Genomic DNA, 23,328 nt, shown 5'->3' with positions numbered 1-23,328 from the left:
GTATTAAAATTTAAAACCATGATTCAAGGCAATAAAATCAAAATTCATATTTAAATATTTCTTATTCAATTTTTCATAACTCAAATTTTCAAAATGTATCGATCAGAAAAAAATCTCAAAAGCTTGGATATAAGAAATTGCGGAATTAAACACAGCAAGGTTTTTTTCAGGAATCAACAGAAGTTTATCTTTTAAGTTTCAAGCTATCTTATAATATGAAATGTATGGAATAATGTAATATTCAAGTTTTTTTAAATTTTTCTTCAATATGTTAACAGTCAAGAAACAATTTAATTGAGTTTAATCACAATTTTTTGTCTGTGATTGAATTTTGAAAAGAAACAAATTTGAAAGTTTTAACAAAGATGTAGATTCACCTTGCTAATTCATGTGATATGCTTCTCATTGAACAAGTCAATTTTCTGATCAGAATATGTATGTGTGTGAGGGAAAGAGAACATTATAGTGCAAGACCATAAAGTGTAGAATGTGTGTTGCTAGTATTGTACATGCATTTTTATTGAGCTGAATCAAAATGATTCATCTTTATTCACGTATCATAATTGTTTTAGGACTCATGAATTTTCCTGATTTTATGATGGTCATAAATGATAAAATGTACTGTAGGCCTTTTTGGAATTGAAACAACATATTCAAATCATCATGCTTGATAATGATATTAAATCAATTAACCGTGTACGTAATGTCGAATGATGTGTTTAAAATTACAAATTGTGGAGACTTTACCCTTCTAATTATTTAAGATAAATGACACAATTTAATTAATAATTAAATTGTTTTTCCCTCAATGACCTTTTATAATGCTACTACAACAGAATTTGTAAATCAGAAAACTAGTGTATTGACTTTCTCTCGCTAATGTTTGCATGAGTAGTTTACAAATCCCTCCCAAGGGAACAGCTTCTAGAGGAAGCAATTTCAAAGACGGCTGGAGTAAAATTCAGTTGTTCATAATTTTGTTGCAATTAATTTAACTAGAAATAAAAAACGATCAAAAAGTAATTGCTCACATGTAAAATTAAAGTATTTGATGATTAGTCCGATAAGTATTGCAATTATAATGATTATTTTATAATAGGCACAGCAGATATAAACAAAATCCCTCTTGCTACAGATCAAATCAAAAATTAAACCAATCAAAAAATTAAAATAAGAAAACACTCTAGTAGTAGTATTTTAATCAAAACGAATAACTGCAAATTACTATTTCCATTATTTATAATGTGTACCCTCAGTATTTTCACTGATACGTATATAAAGGTCAGATTTATCAAGGGTCAAATTGAAAATTTGAATTTCAAGTTTATTTTAGTGTAATTCGACTTGGTAATAGTCCAAATTTTATTTGAGTTTAAAAAAATTCTAAATTTGAATTTCGTTATTTATCATGTGCAGTCCCTTTAAGAATTTGAATTCAACTATTCACCATCTAAAACCTGCCTAATTTGTGTTTTAGCCTATGGGGGACCACTTACAATCAATTTGGAGTCGTTTGGTGGACTTTTGAAAAGAAAATTTGTGTTTTTAAAAAAACATTTTTTCAACAAAAAAACTCAAATTGAATTTGAATCTAATTTGATTCAAATTTGCGGGTGGATCCTATTCACCCGAAATTTTTTTTTTTAAATTATTTTATTTACTATTTATTATTTATTTTATTTATTTAATACATTTCAATTGGTAATTTTTTTTAGAATTTCGAGTTTATGGAAGTTTTTATAAACTCCCATAAACTCTAAATTTGACCCTTGATAAATATGCCCCTAAGGTGTCATGACTCTTTTGTGTCTGTCTTTTTAAATAAACCCATTGCTGCAGAATTCTTTTATCCTAACACTCTACATACACAAATTACATCTCCCTTAGCCTGTTTAGTTATGTAACAACTATTGGCTTTTGTAAAAGTTGTCCAAGTATTATATGTGTATTGTGTTTTACACAAGTGCTTTGCAATGATTATTTTACTGAGAGATGCTGCCAGGTAAAGTGGTCAGTCTGATGTCAGTCTGCCTATTCAGACAAAAATGTACCGTCAGATACATCACATTCCCTGTAAATGCTTTAATGGAACCATTCAATACAAAAACTGTGACTAAAGGGTATTGAAGGGACCATGACACACATCATTTTTTGTATATTCTTTTATTTATCTGATAGCTTTAAAAGCAAGACAGTGAACATCTCTTTCTCAAAGCAGCAAACATAAAAATGTCTCCCTTCATATTAATACAAACAGTGGCCCTACACCAAAGCTATAATTAGTGCCTACAAAAAAAACAATATCTGTTTGTCTATCGATCTACTGTATCTACAGTACCTACTTGGTAATATAACAAACAGGGAAAGATCAGCTAAAAAGCTAAGAGGGATGCAGGATGGAATGTAGATTCTAAGGGGCAAATTCACTAACAGGCGAAAATTCGCCAGTGCTGGCTTTGCGCAGATCGCAACACTTCGCCAGGCTTAAATTTACCTGGACAACGCTAATTCACGAAGATCCAAAGTTGCGCACAGGGTAACGAACGCTGGCGAAATTACGCTCAGCAGTTCGAAGTTACGCTAGCGCTGGCTAATTAGCATATGGCGTGCAGTTAAAGTACAATGGCCGTATATGCTGCAGCAAATACATTACACTACACAAGGCCAGGGAACCTTAATAAAATTATATAAAGTTGTTATATTGCCCTACACATGTGCCCACTGTATAGTTTAGGTGCCATATGTTAGCAAATGTAGGGGGGAAGGAGGGTACCCCAAAAAAAAAATTACAATCTTTTTCAGTCTATCACCCTTTGAAAACGCCGTTTTTTGGGACTTAGAAAAATTTTCAACTATTTTTTCAGGAAGTCCTATCTACTCTATTGCACTTCGCCTGGTCTGAGGTGGCGAAGGCAAGTCTGGCGATAGAGGTAACGTTCAGTAATATCAAAAATTTAGTGAATTTCCGTAGTAACACTACCGAAAATTCGCCTGGCGTTAAAGGGCGAAGTTGCTTAGCGAAATTATGCCAGTGAAATTATGCCAGCTACCATTAGTAAATCAGCGAAGTGCCGAAATGATGTCACGCTAGCCACTTAACCCTTTAGTAAATTTGCCCCTAAGTGAGTGACAATTTTTCTTGGGAAAAACTTTGATTCGAATTTGATCAAATGCGATATTACTTTGATTGGTACGATTCAAATTTGCCCGAATACTGACTTAATTTCGGTTGGTCGTTTTGAATTCGAAATTCAAAGTTTTTCAAATTCAAAATTCGACCCTTGATAAATATGCCCTCTAGTTTGCTAAATCTCATTTAAAGATTGGATTGTTTAGCCACCAACATGGATTTGCTTAATTATCATTAAATACAGAGCATTGTTTACAGGGAAAATAATTTTTTTAAAAAAAAATTGGAGGTATTTGCTCAAATTCTCAAAGTTTTCCAAATAAAGAATCTTTTACCTGTAGAGGTAAGGAACAGTCAAAAAAAAAAGTTTGAATTAAAAAAAAAACTCTTGGGAGCACTGAGCAGACAGGTTGAATAAACGAGAGTCATAAAGACTGATAGCAGATAGAACAGCAGCTACTAATTGGCAGCACAATAAATCATCATTATCCAAGAAAGAGGCAGGTCGATTCTAGTGCCCTCTCCTGTGGACTCCTTCTTGATCTCCTTGTTAACGAACTTTGGACAATTCACCCCAGCATTGCTACCCCATACAGGGCATCATTTATCATTTATAATGCCCCTGAGACCAGTAGTAGATCAGTAGAAGCAAAATTTTCTTGTAAACCTCCAACAGTTTTTCACCTCCGTTGTTTTTGTAAAGTTGTATGCAACTCTAAGCTTAAAGGAGTTCTTTTTTAACTGTAACAGATGTTGATATACTGTAGAATGATCAACAGTGATTCTAGAATTTTAAATAACAAAATTAAGTAAAACATTTTACTCAATTAAGTAAAAAAAAAGATTACTAAAGAAGTAGCCTAGAAATGTTGTACATTATGTTTTGTGCTTCCGTACCAGCCCAAGGCAATTTCAGCCCTTTAGCAGTAAAGATCTGTGTCTCCAAAGATGCCCCAGTAGCTCCCCATCTTCTTTTCTGCTGATTCACTGCACATGCTCTGTGCTGCTGTCACTTACTGAGCTTAGGGACCCACTCACAATATACAGTACACATAGAATAGAAATGTCACAATATAAGGCTGATTAGTAACTAATACAGATAATTACTACATGGCATCACAGAAACCAGTGCAATTAGCATCAGAATTTAATAATCAGCAAACCTGTAGCATCAGCTTATATTACAGGGAAAGCTCATTTTCTGCTGGATAATTAGTGACGAGCCCTAAGCTTAGCTTCTCAACAGCTGCTCAGAGCCCACTGAGCATGTGAGTGTCACAGACACTTTCCAAGATGGTGACCCCCTGTGACAAGTTTGAAGTCCTGGATCATTGCTGCTATTGAGAGGCTGGAACTTTAGACTGGTGCATTAAGTTTATTATATAAAATTTGGCATTTTTAGCTACATTAATTTTTAGGGTTTAGTATTCATTTGAGGTGTATAGTTTTCTTTTAACATGAAAGCGTTATCAGAGCAGTGCCTATAGCAAGGCCTTTTAAGTTATATATAGCATGAGGTTAGAACAGAGGTTACATTTACAGTATAATTCATAAAGAAATGTCCAAACAGCAGATTATGTAGGTAATAATGTACCGCCATTGTAAAATATAAGGGTATTATAACTGACCAAGGATTTTAATCCCCATTTTATTCAGGTTATGGAATACCAAGGTGACGTCTAAAGATTTAAAGCAAAATCATTTTAGTTTACAGCACAACTCATCTTTCAGTTGGAAGAACACGGTGCTGATGTTTGTCAATCTTATCCACCACACATGAACTAGGATGGAAGATGTTGCCTCATGGAATTGACACTAGGCTGCTACAGATGGATCAGTCACTTAGTAACGCAGGTTAGGCAGCCTGAAGACGAATGTCTAAGGCATCATTTGGCCACTTATGATTTATCACTCTTCTATGCTCTTGAACATGACAAGGGTTAAATTATGTTTTTTGTGCTGTCTCAGGACAGTTGCTGTTTGGCCTTCAGCTTGTAAATAAAGGTGCTTTCCTGACAGGTGCTCAATAAAACTAGAATTCTAATTACAGCGCTTAGCAATAAAGCACAGAAGACATTTTATCTTCTAAGTTTATAGAAATGTATCTGGGGACCTAACCATAATACATTATTGCTATTTGAGGCTATTATGGGCATGTCAAAACAACTCCAACTATTAACTGTAATTTGCGGTAGCATTTTTAATTGATTGCATTATAATTGGGTTTTTATTAATATTTATTCAAATTTTTAACTTGATTAATGATTGAAACAAGCCCTGGAGTCTGCTTTATCTGCGTGTGAGGTTTCTGTAGCGCTCCTCTCTTGCAATGTTGAACATCGTTACATTAATGCCATTGTTACATAAAGCCATAAAATGATTTTATTTGGCTGTAAAATTGTGGTGTAAAAAGGGGACTTAGTTTTAAACATACATGTAAAAAGTGTGTTGAGCAACACACACACACAAGTTCCACTATATGTTTGGGAACAAGTCCATTTATCAAGTGCTTTCCTCCCATATCGTGCCACCCCAGCTTTTTATTCCACTTTTCACTCCAGAATTTTTTGGCCTTCTGAATTTGTCCTTTGGAGTTCAATGTTTTACTGTGGTTATGATACATGAGGTTTATTCACTAGACCGCCATTTTCACTCCATACCTTCTTGACGGGCACCTTCCCATTCCTGAAAAGTACTTCATTAACTTCTTATATGAATTCCATTTTCATTTTATTCCCACCTCCATAAATAGAAAGACTGAAAAATATGGACGTGTCCTCTTTAAAAGGGTAACTATTGGGAAAATTATACTGAACTGCATCATGTATTATGTAACTGTATCATAAAATGGCATTGCAAAATCTGAATTAAAAAAAAAATACCTGGGAATTTAAAAATAAATCTTCCAGGGGTTTTTTTCCCATTCAAGTTTTCAAGCCTTAATTGTAATTGTTTTTAGCTCAATTTTATCAAATTGTGACAAAACATCATCTTGAATTTTAGTTACTAAGCCCCCTTATTGCAGGTATATAGTACTGTGATCCAGCCTTTAATTTGGCCAGACATGCCAAGGAGTGAGGAGGATCTAAAAACTCCCAAAAATAATATAACATTCCTACTTTTGGCTCTTCTGATCACTTTTGCAATGTACATTTATTTTTTGCCACAATAGTGTTCTTACACTGCTAATATCATGCTTTTGGCTTCCAGCTGATGTTGGCTGACTGAAGTGTTAAATGACTTCATTCAATAGTCCCAATTCTTGCTCTCTCTATGACCTGAGTTAATAACATGAGGGAAACTGATGCTCTTGGATATATAGGGTTTTTACAAAAATGCTTGTTTGGGTATGGAGGTATTGGTGCTGACCTCTTCCCTCACTAGTGCAAGTATCCCATGAATAAATAACAATGCCGATACCTGAAGTTCAAAATGTGGGGTGTTCCCAATTTTATTGTGGTGCTCTGGACACAGGATAGAATGAAACATTTTGGGACTATTGATCAATACTACTGTCCCGAAATGTTTGATTCTATCCTGTGTGTCCAGAAAACCAAAATAAAACCAGGAACACCCCACTTTTGGAAACTTCAGGTATTGGCATCATTATTTATTTTTTTGCAAATAGAGGGATCCTGTCAGAATAAAATGAGCCAACGTCTTTGATCCATGTCAAATTGCTGCCAGAACCAGATATTTCCATCTTGGGGGTCTTAGAAAGCTGTTCTAAGCTGAGGGAAGCTGCTGTCTAAGCACAACTTTAAAATCTAAAAGAAAGCAGAAGAGAATTATGCATATATATATATATATATATATAATTATTGGTCAAAGTGCTCAGATCTGCTAAGCCAAAAGCATGGTATTATTAGTATCAAATATTTAAAAAAATAGTAAAAAAAACTAAGGGGAATAATTTGAAATAATGTGCTCAGAAGAGTTTTTTTGGGGAATTGATCACATTAATTGCTGTTTGGGGCACCTATACCTGCACCAGTTTTTTTATTCAGAACACACCTGCGGTAAGACCTGGGTTGAGTGCTTAGTCTATGCTTTCTCTTAGTTCTCCAGCACTTTTCTCCATACCCATAATAATTAAGCCCCTTGGATTCCAAGGTGATCAAATCAATGTGATTTAAGAAATTAATGAATCTGTTAGGATTGGTTTGAATTGAGAGACACATGTCAATAATGTACATGCATACTGTATTTATACAAATTTACCAATGATAAACAATAAACCGATTTACTTGTTTCCAAACACATACAGCAAATTCTAAGCACTGAAATCCTTTGAAAAGAGCATGATCATAGTTAATATTGATTTTCCTCTTAATAGCCACTGATTTCCAATTAAGTTTATATTTACAACTAGCAATTTCGATTTATGGCTCCAAAGTATTGTTTGCACTCACATTTTTTCCATAACTGCCTTTGTCCTGTAAGTAATGTTTAATAAGGAGCAAGAACTTCTGCCGTCTACAGCTGTGATTAATGACATAGTCAGTTCAAGAAGCCATTGTATATATACTCATCCAGTGGGGATCTTCAGTACTTATTTTTGGACCTTTAGTCTCCAGTGGTAACATTCCCCTAGAGTGAAACTTGGGGCAATGGCATCAAAGAAATCAGTAACATGCAGTGGGAGGAAGCCCCTCAGCAACTTTGAAGTTTGGCTTATTGCTCTACTTATAATGTTCATATGCATTTGTATTGGGCTTATGGTTTTTGCATGGATTGCAGTCAACGACCTTCAAAAATGTAAGTGTTTTTTTGTTTAATATTAAAATATATTGCAATCATAAAATATCTGTATGTAAAACTGGGTTTATCAACAGATATTTGATTAAAATTGAAAAAGAGAATAATAATGCAGGTTAAGGTTTATATAGAATAATGATAGGCTTGTGATGAACCTGGACCTGGCAATTTGATAAAATGAACAAAATAAAAATGAAAATTCGTACAGTATATGCATAAGTTTTATAGGGAGTATTGACTAACAACTCTATACTGCCAATTATAATGCTCATCATCACAAAATAGTAATGAAATGATTTACTAAACTCAGAGTTTGCTAAACGAGTGCCTTTACTAAAAATAGTGTTGAGTTACTTCTCAGGTGTAACACTGCCTATGAGGGGAGGAGCCATTATATATATATATACATATATATATATATATATATATATATATATATATATATATAAAACAAGGGAAAGTTGTGCTCACCACTTATTTTTAAAACCATTAGGCGGGGGGGGGCAATGAGGGTGTGACCACAAAATCCATATAGACAACTACAAGAGTCCTCTGCACTCAACCCATTATCAATATATTTAAGACAGCGACATTTGTGCATACTGCTACTGAAAAATGCCTTACCCTTTAAACAAAACATGGATTGTTTGTCCAGATATTGTAATATATTTAAGCTGGCCAACTACGTCAGTCATCCCATATCTGGCCAGTCCTATGCTCAATTTTATCTGATTCATTAAGAATTCTATTGCTTCATTATACATTTTACACAGGGACTAAGTTTTACCTGCAACTTACTTGCTGCTTTCAAAGTAAAACTCCCAAACTTGGCTGCCCTTTTATTAGACACCAGTGGGATCACCTGACTATAGCTGGGAAGGGTGGGAGCTACAACATGGAGCTGGTCACTGCTCCTGTATAAAATGTATAATTAAGCAATTGAATTGTTAATGAATCAGATGAAAATTGAGCGTAGGACTGGCCAGATATGGGATGACTTTGCCGTAGTTGGCCAGCTTAAATATATTGCAATATATGGACAAACAATCCCTGTGTTGTTTAAAGGGTAAGGCATTTTTCAGTAGCAGTATGCACAAAGTGTCGCTGTCTTAAATATATTGATAATGGGTTGAGTGCAGAGGACTCTTGTATTTGTAAATGTATATATATATATATATATATATATATATATATATATATATATATATATATATATATATATATATATATTGTATACAGGTTATCCTTGTTATCCAGAACATTATTAGAAAATTATGTAAACATTAAATAAACCCAATAGGCTGGTAATGGTTTAATGATTAATGTTATCTTAGTTTGGATCAAGTACAAGGTATTGTTTCATTCTTACAGAGAAAAAAATCATTTTTAAAATGTTGGATTATTTGGATAAAATGGAGTCTATGGGGGATGAGCATTCCGTAATTTAGAGCTTTCTAGATAATGGGTTTTTGATAACAGATCCCATACCTGTATAGGCACCCAAGGACTTTACCTAGGGCATCAGGTTAGGGGGCTGCCCTAATTGTAAATTAAAATTTTTTTTAAAAAAAAATCTCCCCCGCCAGGTACTTAGAGGGTGTGAGGGGTATCTTACCCCGCCATTGGTGGATGTGACGTCATATGCTGCCGGTTGTGAAAATGTGAAGATCACAATCTCGAGGGGTGCGCTTATGTCTGGTGGCACAAGACAAAAATAAAGCATTGCTAAATACTGATAATAAATCTTATGGGCAGAAGTGCAAAGAGTAAAAATGGTTGCACAATTACCCCACATTGACATCATTTAAAGAGGCACTAGTGCTCATAACATCTTGTGGCATCAAAAGTTTATTTCCCAATCTGTGATACAATATCACAACTAAAAGGAGTATCAAAACTAATGTATTTTTGTCCAGATAAATTGCATTACAATATATCTTATCTTAAGAATTTATTAACCTGGTCAAATTCCAAAAGACTGCCATGAGAACTTCAGATAATGGCATTACGTAGAAAGGTTACAGCAAGTCTGATGCCAGCACATCTCTCTTATCTTCGTCTTTGTATAAAAGCCAGTGTATTTAGAGTATACAGTACATTCACTGTACAAAATAATTTTTTTGATATGCAGTAATAAGTAATGCAATTTCTGAAATTTTCAGATAAATGATTATACATTTTCGGTTTTTCACTAGATTTGTGAGAGTTTAGTCTAAGAAGGTCAATGGAGAGCAGCAACAAGGCTAGCACAATAGCAAACCATCAGGATAAGTCCTCAATTACTGATTTAGTGGAAAGCAATATTTGTTTGTCGCTATCTGCTCTCTGGATCTGAAGTTATCTCTTCTCCATGTATATCAGACAGTGGACTTATGTGTCATTATTGTAGGAGTCAGGACCGGACTCAGAACTGAGAGTTCCTTCAAGTGATGTTAGCAGAAGTGATGTCACAATGCTCTGCACATGAGTATGATGTCACTTCCACTACGTGCAGATCAGTGAACCCTCCACCTCTGCTGCCAAATTTAGTAAGGAAGTATCCGACAAAAGGGGAAGTAATTTTTTTCCCTGCAAAGTTGTTTTACCATGTCGGCAGCAAAGGGTCATTTGCTTAAGTTTGCCGCCCTAGGCGGTACAGCTTAAATTTGAAAGGTCCAGGACTTAGTTTGCTCCTTAGATTTTTTAGGAGTTATCCTTTAATTGCAGACTTGGAGCACAGTGAGACACTTATTAGATGACAATGTATCCTTTATCCAAAAGAGGTTCATCTCATCTCACAGCTGCCTAGATGAGGTACTTATGAAGTTTATGCAAGAGTAAAGTCTACTCCAAATTGTGTATATAATTCTCCACCACATAGATTGTAAGCTCTCTGGGGAAGGGTCCTCTTCATCTAGCATCTCCATAACAACATGTAGTCATGAATGCAATTGTAGATTTATGTTCTAGATTTGGATTCTCCCATCTGCTCTGTTTATGTGTTGTTTGAATGTACAGTGGTACATGTAGAGCAGTCTAAATACAAATATTCTTTCACACACATATGTATAATTATATGAACTGGTGAGTTTTAATTCATTCTGTGCTATGCTCATTTGATCATTGGTGAGAAACCTTTAAAAGTAATTTCATAACTAAAGCCTCTAAGAGTATTTTCCAGTTTTTCTTACTGGTAAGCGATGGTTATTGATGAACGAATCTGTCCTGGTTAACCGAAAAATTTGCGAAACAACAAAAAATTTCAGAAAAATATTGAAGTCAATGGGCGTCAAAATTATTTTGACGGGTGCCAATTTTTATATTACGCCAAATTTTTCATCAGCGTTTTTTTGCCGCAGTTTTGCGATAACATTCTCGGGTGGTGATATGCAAAAATCTGCAGTGAATCCATGCCTGCCAAATAAATTTGCCAATCACTAGCGATGGTCAATGATTGTAGCTAGGCCATATAATGAGCAGAACCACAGACAGAAATTCTAGTTACACCTTTATAAATATCCAGAAAGCAGTTGTTGGTGTATGTTTTCCCAAACAGCTAACAATCGTATCACTGTTAATGACCCATGACATTTTATAGAAGTATTTATGTCCAGTAAGATTGCAGGAATTTTCTGAGTGTCCATGTCTTAATTGCTTTGGATGAAATGTAGCTAAAGTGAGTAATGGATCATTTTGACTATACCAATTTATGGCCAAGATAAAAACTCCATGTTAGACGCTTTTAACTTTTAAACTAAAGTGGCATGGAAAGGAAGTAAGGCTTTAAACAGGATATGAACATAATGATAGCAAGAGCTTTTCTAATGGAAGATGTGTCCCAAAGATGCACTATAGTGCAATCATCCAGAAGACCCGTTATTAGGAAGCACTCATGAAAGAACAGTATTTGAAGCCTTGGCAATGTGGCTCTTGATAGCTGATAAAGAATCGTAAGTAAGCATGGCTTATAAGAACTGTATTGCACACAAAGTGCAGAAATATTCTAAGGTATATCGGGGTGATGGTGCAATTACTACAGTAAGCCGACAATGGATCCTATGAAGAACTCTTTATAATAATCAAACATATTTCAATTGACATGGCTACAATGGATAATGGCTTGTAACCACAAGAAATATACAGGTATTGGTTTCATTATCCAGAACCCTGTTATCCAGAAAGCTCCAAATTACAGAAAGGCCATCGCCCTTAGACTCCATTATAATCAAATAACTCAAATGTTTAAAAATTATTCCAGTTTTTTCTGTAATGATAAAACAGTACCTGGTACTTGATCCCAACTAAGGTACAATTAATCCTTGTTGGAGGTAAAACAATACTACTTGATTTATTTAGTATTTAAATTAGTTTTAAGTAGATGCAAGATATGGAGATTATGGAAAGATCCCTTATCCAGATTACCCCATGCTTTGAGCATTCTGGATATAGCAGTTGTTCTGTAGTACATCCCACCATACTGTATTTAGTTCAGTTCATCCCTACAATCTGTACCTATAGGAACAGAAGCTACATTTTATCAGTTGCTAGTTGTGTGGTGGAAGGACTTGTTTCTGTCTTGTCCCAATACAATATGTTGCTTGAGGCAAAAAATGTATGTAATAACTTATTCTATATGGAGTGTTGACTGTTGTCAGTAGTTCTGCCTACAGAAGGGACATGAAGTGGGCAGCATATATGCATCCCCTGATGTGCCGTGACTTGAGCATCATTCAGAACCAGAAGACATATCCTTCTAGAAGGAAGATGCTTAAAGGGATACTGTCATGGGAAAAAAAAAATTCAAAATGAATCAGTTAATAGTGCTGCTCCAGCAGAATTCTGCACTAAAATCCATTTCTCAAAAGAGCAAACAGATTTTTTTATATTCAATTTTGAAATCTGACACGGGGCTAGACATTTTGTCAATTTCCCAGCTGCCCCATGTCATGTGACTTGTGCTCTGATAAACTTCAATCACTCTTTACTGCTGTATTGCAAGTTGGAGTGATATCACCCCCTCCCTTTTTCCCCCCCAGCAGTCAAACAAAAGAACAATGGGAAGGTAACCAGCTAACAGCTCCCTAACACAAGATAACAGCTGCCTGGTAGATCTAAGAACAGCACTCAATAGTAAAAACCCATGTCCCACTGAGACACATTTAGTTACATTGAGAAGGAAAAACAGCAGCCTGCCAGAAAGCATTTCTCTCCTAAAGTGCAAGCACAATTCACATGACCAGGGGCAGCTGGAAAATTGACAAAATGTCTAACCCCATGTCAGATTTCAAAGTTAAATATAAAAAAATGTGTTTGCTCTTTTGAGAAATGGATTTCAGTGCAGAATTCTGCTGGAGTAGCACTACTAACTGATGTGTTTTGAAAAAAACATGTTTTCCGATGCCAGGATCCCTTTAATAATGTGAACTACAGAGTGCAGCTTGTACCTACCAAAGCTACAGGGACAATGACTCTATATTGGTCCTATGGATATATTGTTGCACTCCAGCACTTTCTGTAGCATTGCTAAATAAACCTTATGCGTAATAGTATGCACACATGAAATTTAGACACACACAAACCACATACTAGAAGCCTGCACCAGACCTTCATACTGGGGAATCCTGGTTCCCCCCTTAAACTGTGTAAATGAGAAAAGATCAGTAGTAAATAATAGTGATGGGCAAATAAATTTGCCAGGTGTGAATTTTTGGTGAATCTCTGCATTTTGCAAAAATTTGCCAGCATCAAAAAAATCTGGACACAGATACTCGTTCGCGTCAACATTATTTGGACGCCCATTGACTTTAACACGGGCGTCAAAATTTTGCAAGTATCAAAATTATTGCAAATTGATGAGGGCACCAAAATTCTTGTTTCACAAATTTTTTGCCGTTTCACGTATTTCGCAGGAAATTCACAAATTTTTGACGAAGCCCAACGGGACATATTCACCCATGACTGGTAAATAATACTACTTCTTCTGTGGTTTATGACAGAACCATTCTGAGCATCGCAGCCATACGTGTGTAGGAAAGCACATGATCAAACATGTTCTGCAGTATATGTTGGAAAAGTGTGTGAGCTGTAGTTTTAAAGGCTTTAGGATTGATCAGTATGTGCAGAGTGAACTGACCTCTGTCCTCAGAAGTGTATCTCTTAGACAGGAAAATTGAAATTCATGGCAGATAGCATAGGAAGTAAAAACAAGCCTCACGGGTGTAGAAGCAGTCATTGGAGAAATAAAACAAAGTGCATTATTCAGGTAGGAGCAAAAGAGTGAATATTTAGGTTTTCTACCTAAATTCACATGAATGTATTCCTATATAAATACACCCCTTTTTATAAGTATGTTTATTCCAAAAGTGATATTATTCTGTAGTATTCTGTGGGCAGGTGTTAAACAGTGTAGGGCAGCTCATCTGTATAAATGCACAAATGTGCATAAACATTTAGGATCTAGGAACACAAAAGGTATGGACTCATATAGTAAGACTTTTAAGGCTAATCTCACCTCACAGGCATATCTCCATGTAACAGTCTAGTGGTTCCTACTACTACTACTACTACTACTACCACCTACTACTACTACTACTACTACACAGTGAAGACCAGTACTGTTCTTCCAAAGATGGCCTGTTTTACAAACAATTCCTTTATGCCATATTAAAAACTGCTATCCACTATGTTTACCTCTTTATGGACTCCCTGGCTACTCTAGGATTCAGTAACGTAACTGGAGGGGGGCGGGCCCTGGTGCGGGACGTGCCGCCAGGCCCCCGCCCCCCTCCATACCAGATTATCGGCAGTGCGCAAACTGCCGGGGGGGCCCTGAGGGGGTGCGGGCCCTGGCCCTATTGCACCCCTGCTCCCCCGGTAGTTTCGCCACTGCTAGGATTGCTGATCTCCTTAGGGTCCACCTGTAGACTAAAACTCCAGGCCCCCAGCACATCCACCCCTGGTACTACTTGGAAACATAAGTGGATGTGCTTCCTCACATTATATAACTTACTGTATGGATAGGAACTAATCATAAGATCCCTGGACCTGGTGGGGGAAATCTCCCTCCCATAGGGCATACCTATAAGAACCTGGATATGCTAAGCAGTAGGTAACCCTCGCCTAATCACCTACAATTAGGGGCAGCTTTACTTACATGTGAATTTTCGCTTTGGAAAATGTCACCATACTTTGGCAATTACATCAGATGTTATTTTGTGACGACTACACATATTCATCAAAATACGGAATTTGTCTCAGCAAAAGCATGCTGGTGTACTTTTGTGAGCAAATATTTCTTAGCAGTTTTTCGACTGCCGGCGCACGTTGGTGCAGATACACGAACACCAGCACGTACTTGTAGTAATATGTTCAAAGTTTATTTCAGGTCTTCAAACTTAAATGTGGGGCTAATAAATACTTGTACTAAATTGCACAATTGAAAAATCAATGAAGTGACTGTTTTTACACTTGTGCAGTTTAGCACCTATGTTCATAAATGGTCCCTCAATAATGATGTACAGGCCGAGCAAAGTTTGCGACTTTCAAGTGCCGCACTTCTGCCTGGATGTGCTCCTATTTATATAGCTCAAGAAAGATAGAACTGCAGGACAAATCCACAGCAGTAGTCTGAGACTGCAAAATCCTTTTATTGGGGAGGTGAATATCCAAAACCACACTACCGTATATACTCGAGTATAAGCCGACCCGAGTATAAGCCGAGGTACCTAATTTTGCCTACAAACACTGGGAAAACATATTGACTCTAGTATAAGCCTAGGTTGAAAAATGCAGCAGCTACTGGTAAGTTTTCCTAAATTTGGTCACAACAAAAATCTAATTAATGAAATGGCTCACTACATTCTTTACATACCTCTTACTCTGGTCTCTGAAAAGCAAACAGCTCAGCTGCTTCATTCATTTGTTCTTCCTGCTTCTGTCCTGCTTGCTCAGCCCTTTAACCCCTCCCTTCAGAATTGTCACTGCTATCCCACAGCCACAGTCCTAGAGGGTATTAACCCCTCTGCCACTACCCTTTATAGTCTCATAAATGACTGCTGTTCTGCAAGGAATTCCATTAAGTAAGGGATGACAGCCTCTTGATGAGCAGTTTATAGTGACATTTAATGTATATAAATTAGCACTGGTTATTTGTGTGTATAATTGCTCCAACAAGGGAAGCAGGTTACAGGCTGTGGTGGAGACACTCACTAGTAGTCGTTTCTCTTCAGCCGAGCTGGGGGCAGTTGCCCAAAGAGCCCGAGGGTCCCCGGGGAGTGGGCGTTAGACTTGCATGCTGCTGCCTAATTAGCTGCACTCGTGGAAAAAAATCTGGTACCTGCAGGCGTGGGCTGGCGGATGAGCCTGTCCCTCCTCTGTGTATGTGGGAGGCTACTGCTGCTGCCGGAAGAAGGTGGGATTGTATCGCTGCCGAACTCCATCCAGAGATCACTTCCCACACTCACATACATGCCAGGACGCGCCGCTCCTCAAGTCAACGTGATTGCGCAAACAGTGCGCATTCATACTTCCGTCGTACAGTCTTAAGTCACGCCTCTGTACCACCCACGTCTTCCTTCTCATCGACTCCCAGGGGCGTGCGCAGAGAGAAGGCAGTGGGAGAAGGCAGTGGGAGAGGGCTTGTCTGCAAGCACTGACTCGAGTATAAGCCGAGGTAGACTTTTTCAGCACATTTTGAGTGCTGAAAAACTCGGCTTATACTCGAGTATATACGGTACATGTTTTCGGGCTAGGCCCTCGAAGTGAATTAGAGGGAATTTTCAAAGTAAAAAAAATTTGAAATTCAAAGTAATTTTTTGGTTACTTCGACCATCGAATAGGATACTAAGACTTCAAATTTACTTTCGAATTCAATTTGAAGTAAAAATAGTTTGAATATTGGACCATTCGATAATCGAAGTACTGTCTCTTGAAAAAAACTTCGACTGCCAAATTAAACCTGCCGACGTGCTATGTTAGCCTATGGGGACCTTCTACAACCATTTTCTAAGTCTTTACACATCGAAGTAAAATCTTCGATCATACACTAAAATCGTTCGATTTGAACAATTTAATCGTTGATCGTACGATTTAACTTCGATCGCAGGATGTCCAAATTTGGTGAAAAATACTTCGACTTCGATATTCGAAGTCGCAGTATTTCAATTCGATGGTCGAATTTTGAAGTATTTTACACTTTGAAATTCTACCCTTGATAAATCTGCCCCCTAGTGTGGTTTTGGATATTCACCTCCCCAATAAAAGGATTTTGCAGTCTCAGACTACTGCCGTGGATTTGTCCTGCAGTTCTATCTTTCTTGAGCTAATCATTCAGGGTATTAACACAGAATACCGTGCAGGACGACCAATAAAGCAATCGATATCGGTGAGCTACAGTTCATCTTATATATTTGGAATTCTCCTATTTATATACTCGTGACAGTGTAGCTGTGGGTATATCAATAGGAGCGTGCAGTGGGTTAGGGTCAGGTGCAGGTTCTATGATGTCAGCTGTGGTTTGAGTTTTTCTTAACTAGCTCTCAGTTTGCTTTCAATTTGCAGAAAAGTATATCCTTTTGACTATGGATCCTAATAAAATAAAACATTTATAAATGTGTGATTGACATCTTAAGCAGAAGGCACGATAGTCTAAACCTCTGCACTCACTCTGCTACAGTATATATTTTAAAGGACATAATAAATTTTAGGGGTCACTTATGTAAGTCCATGCTGCAGGTGGTATTGCTCATTGTCAAAGCACTTACAGCAAGGGGCATATTTATCAAGGGCCGAATTTCGAATCTGAATCTTATGCTGGAGATGATCTTATACTGGAGACATGACAGCCCCCAGTTTCTAATACAGTGGATGGTGGGATTCAAATAGCAGGTAGTGGTCTGTTTGGGTTGGTTTTATATAGACCTCTATTGCTACCCTCTCTCGCTCTTCCATGCAATCCGAAAAAGCCAGTGGGATTTATTTATCAACTCTTGACAAATTTGCATATGGTCAGCCATTTACCCATGGCAACCAATCAATGATTAGCTTTTAAAAGCCAGCTGGAAGTAAAACAATGAATGCAACAATTTGATTGGATGACATGGGTAACATGGGAAAGTTTTTTTTACCCATGGCAACCAATCAATGATTAGCTTTTAAAAGCCAGCTGGAAGTAAAACAATGAATGCAACAATTTGATTGGATGACATGGGTAACATGGAAAAGTTTTCCCACTGTTGCCTCATGACCCCCCAGTGTGTTATCTTGCATATCAACACGTGTAAACTTAATAATGTGGTCCACTGTGTGATGTGTATCTGCACCAATGACTGGGTGGGATTTTATTGAAGGTATCTCATTCTACTTCCTCCATGTATAGGTTTGCCACAATGGGTGAAACTGGCGATCCCATTGTACAGCCATGCCTCTGCTGCTGCTTAAACTTAATCAGCAATGCAGGGTTTCCTTTGTTGTTTCCTATTCATTAAGAGTGTCATAGGGGAAGAATTTAGGAATGACTTAGCATAAGCATTGACCCACATTTCTTTGTGTTTTAATGTAAAAGCTCAATCTTGGCCCAGAACTAGCATGTAACACAATTCATGTCACTGAGAAAGAAACACTTTTGATATTGCTGTACATTTACTGAGAAATACAAAACAGGAAAAAAAAAAACTCAGAAAGAAAGTGCAGCATGTATGCACAGCTTGTCTACTGAGTGGGAAGGAGAAGATAACCTTGTACAGCTGTGTTTAAACATTGAGCTACAAAAAAAAGGAACACAGCAGTCTTACAGCAAATAAATATGGCTGCACTATTGACATTACCAGCTATTATTGGTGCTCCTCCATATGGCTGAAGATGATATATCTTCTTTATAAATCCTGCATTTCAACGTTAGGGTTTTGGGTTGCTGTATTTATAAAATATTGTTCTATTCCTTACCGTTCACAAAGTGCCATGGTGTATGTGCATGGGAAGAAGTCAAAGAGAAAAGAAGTTTACAAGAAGCTGTGTGCGGCTTAAATAAGAGGAGAGATAGATAACATACCCGAAGAAATGAAAGGCTTCAGTAAAGAACAGGAGTGAATGAGAATTCCTATAGTGAATTGTTTGTCATGTTGTGAGCCGGCTGGGTGGCAGATTAAATGGAACTGAGAAGACGTATTTCTGTAAATGGAAGTTATGTCGAGACCAAATGATCAGGTTAGGGCTGTTTTTTCTCTTCCTATCAACGGCGAAAAATTCGCGAAACGGCGTTTTTTCGGAAATTTTTTTTTGACGCTGGTGAATTTTTGCCGCGAATTTTCGCGGGCGTTTCGCCAATTTATTCGCTGGTGGCGAAACGCGCAAATTCGCTGCGAATTCGCGCCTGGCGAATAAATTCGCCCATCACTAGATAGGAGTTCCTCAAAAAAATAGTTGAACATTTTTCTAAGTCCCAAAAAACGCTGGCGTTTTTTCCTATTTAAAGGGTAGTAGACTGAAAAAGATTTTTTTTTGGGATACCCTCCTTCCCCCCTACATTTGCTAACGTATGGCACCTATATTTTACAGTGGGCACATGTGTAGGGCATTATAACAACTTTATATAATTTTATTAACCCTAGCCTTGTGTAGTGTAATGTATTTGCTGCAGCATATACGTCCATTGTACTTCAACTGTGCGCCGTATACAAATTAGCCAATGCTAGCGCAACTTCGAACTGCTGAGCGTTATTTCGCCAGCGTTCAGTACCCTGTGCGCAACTTTGGATCTTCGTGAATTAGCGTTGTCCAGGCGAATTTATGCCTGGCGAAGTGTTGCGATGTGTGCAAAGCCAGCGCTAGCAAATTTTAGCCAGTTAGTGAATTTGCCCCCATGTGTTTTAGTGGCACTTACACCCCAATTTGCCTTTTATATAAATTGTAACAAAAAGGGTGATTGCAAATATCAGGCTTCAGAATAAAAAAGCTTCCATGTTTTCATTTATCTCAAATAAGATGATAGCTGCAGAAACAGTTGCCTTGACTTGTACATTTATGTTCTGAATCACCTGAAGTTCCCAGCGGCAATGATAGTGATGGGCGAATTTATTCGCCAGGCGCGAATTCGCAGCAAATTTGCGCGATTTGCCAGCAGCCAATAAATTCGCAAAATGCCCGTGAAAATTTGCGGCAAAAATTCGTCAGCGTCGGAAAAAACGGACGCCCGCGTCAAAAACGAGACGCCGGCGCCGTTTTGCAAATTTTTCGCCGTTTTGCGAAATTCGCAAATTTTTCGGCGAAGTGAAACGATGCAAATTCGCCCATCACTATTTGCAAACCAATTGGTTATGGACCTTATTTTTCCCATAGGGGCATTATTGGGTGCATTATTGATTGAAACAGGAAAAGACCTTCTCCAAGCATTCATTTGTCAAAAATGTCGTTTTTGCACTAAAAATCATGAATTTTATTAATGAAAGAGAAATGTCGTGAACGTCAAAAACTCATAAAGAGTGAAAATGACATGAAAGTCAAAAACTCCAAATTTTATTTCTTAAGTGCAAAAAACAAGAAAAATATGAATGTAAAACTTTGTGGCATCTAAAATCTTGTGACAGTGATGTGGAAGTCAATGAAAGCTGTCATAGGTAAAATTTAAGCATTTTGAGTTTTTCACGTTTGTCGCAATTTTTTGAATGTTTGTGTACCCATAGAAAACAATGAATAGACTACAGATTAACTTTTGAGGTTTTTATCACAGGTTTCATTTGTTCACATTTTTATTTATAATTGTTAATAAACAGGCTAACATCCACGTTTTATAAATTTTGAGGTTATTCAAGTAAACAACAAAAAAAGTAAATTTCCCAGGTTGGAATTTTTAAATAAGGCCCTTGGTTTATGTGTGTGAATATTTGCAAAAAGTTATCCAGAGGTCATACTACCAAGTGAACAGTGAAAACATGAATTCAAATAATGTGCTAGGTTGTCTTAGAAGTGTAATCCACTGTATACATCCACTAATTCCCATTAACATTTCAGATAGAAAATCAATGAAGGCTCTCTTCTGCTGTTACATGAATGTACAGTGTATTCTTCTGTTCTGTGGCATAAGCAACCTATGTGGCACCAGCCATACCAATTGAATTATATTCTCAGACATTAGTCAATGTGAGATTTCAGTATGTTATGTAATTACTAAATGCTTTTAAAGTCTACTGCACTATATTACAAAGGTCAGACAGCCTTTCCTACTTATAAACAGAAACAGGGCAGACAGGGACACAACACTTTCAATAAATCACCCCGAGAAACAGTGCTTTTCATGATCTAATTTATTATAAGTTATATGTCCCTATCAGATTACTGGCAGGGCATGATTTTGGAAATAGGGGGTCTTTTAAAACTATAATATCACTGTGGTCGGGTTAGAGGTGCTCCGTCATTCCTTAAGAGCTCAAAGCCCAAGACCACATGTCACATTTGTAGTCTCTGATTGGTTGAAACAGTATCCCTGAGCCCAGCCCACTGACAAGGCAGAGCCATCACATGGTGGCGTCTGATTGGAGAACCCCCTTTAACAGAAAATTACACTTTATGACACCTGTCTCACTCTAAAGCTTAATCACTGCAGAAATGAATGTAAAAATGGCTTATTGAAAAACGGCTAATTATTAGTGATGGGCGCATTTATTTGCCAGGCGCAGATTTGTGGCGAATTCCCGCGATTCGCCGCCGGCGGATAAATTTGCGAAACCACTGTGAAATTTTGATGGTGTCAATTTCACCAAAAACGGACGCCGGCGTCCAAAAAACGGACGCCAGCATCAAAAACGTACGCCGTTGCTGTTTCGCAAATTTTTCGCAGTTTCCTGAATTTCGCAGGAAATTCGTGAATTTTTCAGGGAAGTGAAACGCCACAAATTCGCTCATCACTACTAATTATTTTAATATTGGGTGGCATCCTTTCTCTGACTTTAATATATGTCTCACATAAGAAAGAAATCATTTTTTTGCTTTAAATGAAACAGTAACTAAAATGTTGGTTTTGCTCTTCTGCCTGCTATATTTTGCACTACATGCTTTAATGTACAGAGCTGTTTTTCTAAATACTGCAGTCATCATGACTTTTGGTATGTATTCTTTGCCAGATAATGCCATATGTACACCAGGAAATGAGAGCACACCGAATGGAACTTTCACCATACTGTCTGGAGCAGAATTTACACCGAGCTTGCAAAATCAAAGTTCAGTGAACTTCAAAATGCTTGCCTTTGATGTCCAACAACTGGTAAACCTCCCTTTTTTCATACTACAGTACCAAGTAGAATTAATTCAAAGGCAACTGGGCATTGAGGGGGTTATTTATCAAAATCTGAAACGTTTTCACTATTTTCTGAAAACGACTCCAAACAAATCCACACAGACTTTTTCCCCCTATTTATCAATTAATTTTTACAAAAATTTCTTGTGTGGGAAAAAAATGATAAAATCATGAAAAAAATTCCAATCGTACATCGTATTTTTTGGATTTGTCGCTGAAAACTGAGACTTTTTCGGATTTGATGCCTGAAAACCACAAAATCTTCAAAGTATTGACTTCTACATGAACTCGGCAGGCCAGAGTTGGAGTACTTTTTTATTCAGACTTTTAACACCATTGGGGTTTGATAAATCACAAAAAATCGGAATTTTTCTTTCTATGAAAAAATTTTGTTTTTCCCCTTTAAAAGTCTTACCAGAAAAAAACAGACTTTCATAAATAACCCCCTAAGAGTATTTCTTGAAACTGTCCAGTTGCCTTGGATAAATGAGAAACTTCATAGACATATTTTTTCATACTAATTAGATTGCATTTTTAACATTCAAAGAGAGAGATAACCACAAACATGTAGGTTTTTTTTTTTCTGGTCTGCCTTTTAAAGGGGAAAAACAATTTTTTCATAGAAAAAAAACCTTTGAATTTTTCGTGATTTAATAAACCCGATGGAAGTCAGTATAAAAGAGTACTCCATCTCAGTTCATGTAGAAGTTAATGGCAGATGTCTCATTGATATCCTGATCTGAGCTGGGTTTAGTTCAATAAGTTGAATTCACAGGTTTCAAAAGTTGTAGGTTTCAGCAATAAATCTGAAAAAAAATTGTTTGATTCTGATATTTTCACAATTTTATTGGTTTGGTTCCTGCACAATACATTTTTGAAATGTATTGATAAATAGGGGGACAGAGTCCGTGCGGATTTGGTCAGAGTAGTTTTCAGAAAATAGTGAGAACTTTTTGGATTTTGATAAATAATCCCCCTAATTGGCATATGTGGATATGTCTGATGTGTATGTCCTAAAACATAGATTAAATTGTGTTTTATGTTTCCATAGATCTACAAGATCTTTCAAGCTGGTCAGCTGAAAAATGTATATAAATCGTCTAACATTTTGGAGTTTAGGTAAGCAATTTAGCAGATATCTGTCTTAAAGTGAACAGACATTATTAGGGGGTTA

At 36.9% G+C, this 23,328-nt stretch overlaps 1 protein-coding gene across 2 annotated transcripts in view; it reads left to right on the top strand.

The window, feature by feature from the left end:
• Positions 1-7,598: 7,598 nt before the first annotated feature.
• Positions 7,599-23,328, top strand: part of LOC108709213 (enteropeptidase) — a 163,199-nt gene continuing 147,469 nt past the window's right edge. For both annotated transcript variants that reach the window (XM_041583376.1, XM_018248858.2), the window contains exons 1-3: positions 7,599-7,888; positions 21,982-22,121; positions 23,206-23,273. In XM_041583376.1, coding sequence (XP_041439310.1) covers positions 7,741-7,888; positions 21,982-22,121; positions 23,206-23,273 — 356 coding nt within the window. In that variant the 5' untranslated portion in view covers positions 7,599-7,740. The remainder of the gene's footprint in view (positions 7,889-21,981; positions 22,122-23,205; positions 23,274-23,328) is intronic.

Source organism: Xenopus laevis, chromosome 2S, assembly GCF_017654675.1.
Source record: "Xenopus laevis strain J_2021 chromosome 2S, Xenopus_laevis_v10.1, whole genome shotgun sequence".
In the NCBI taxonomy this organism is placed as follows: domain Eukaryota; kingdom Metazoa; phylum Chordata; class Amphibia; order Anura; family Pipidae; genus Xenopus; species Xenopus laevis.
Note: the sequence above shows the minus strand (reverse complement) of the source record. Positions and strands in the feature narration are given on the sequence as shown.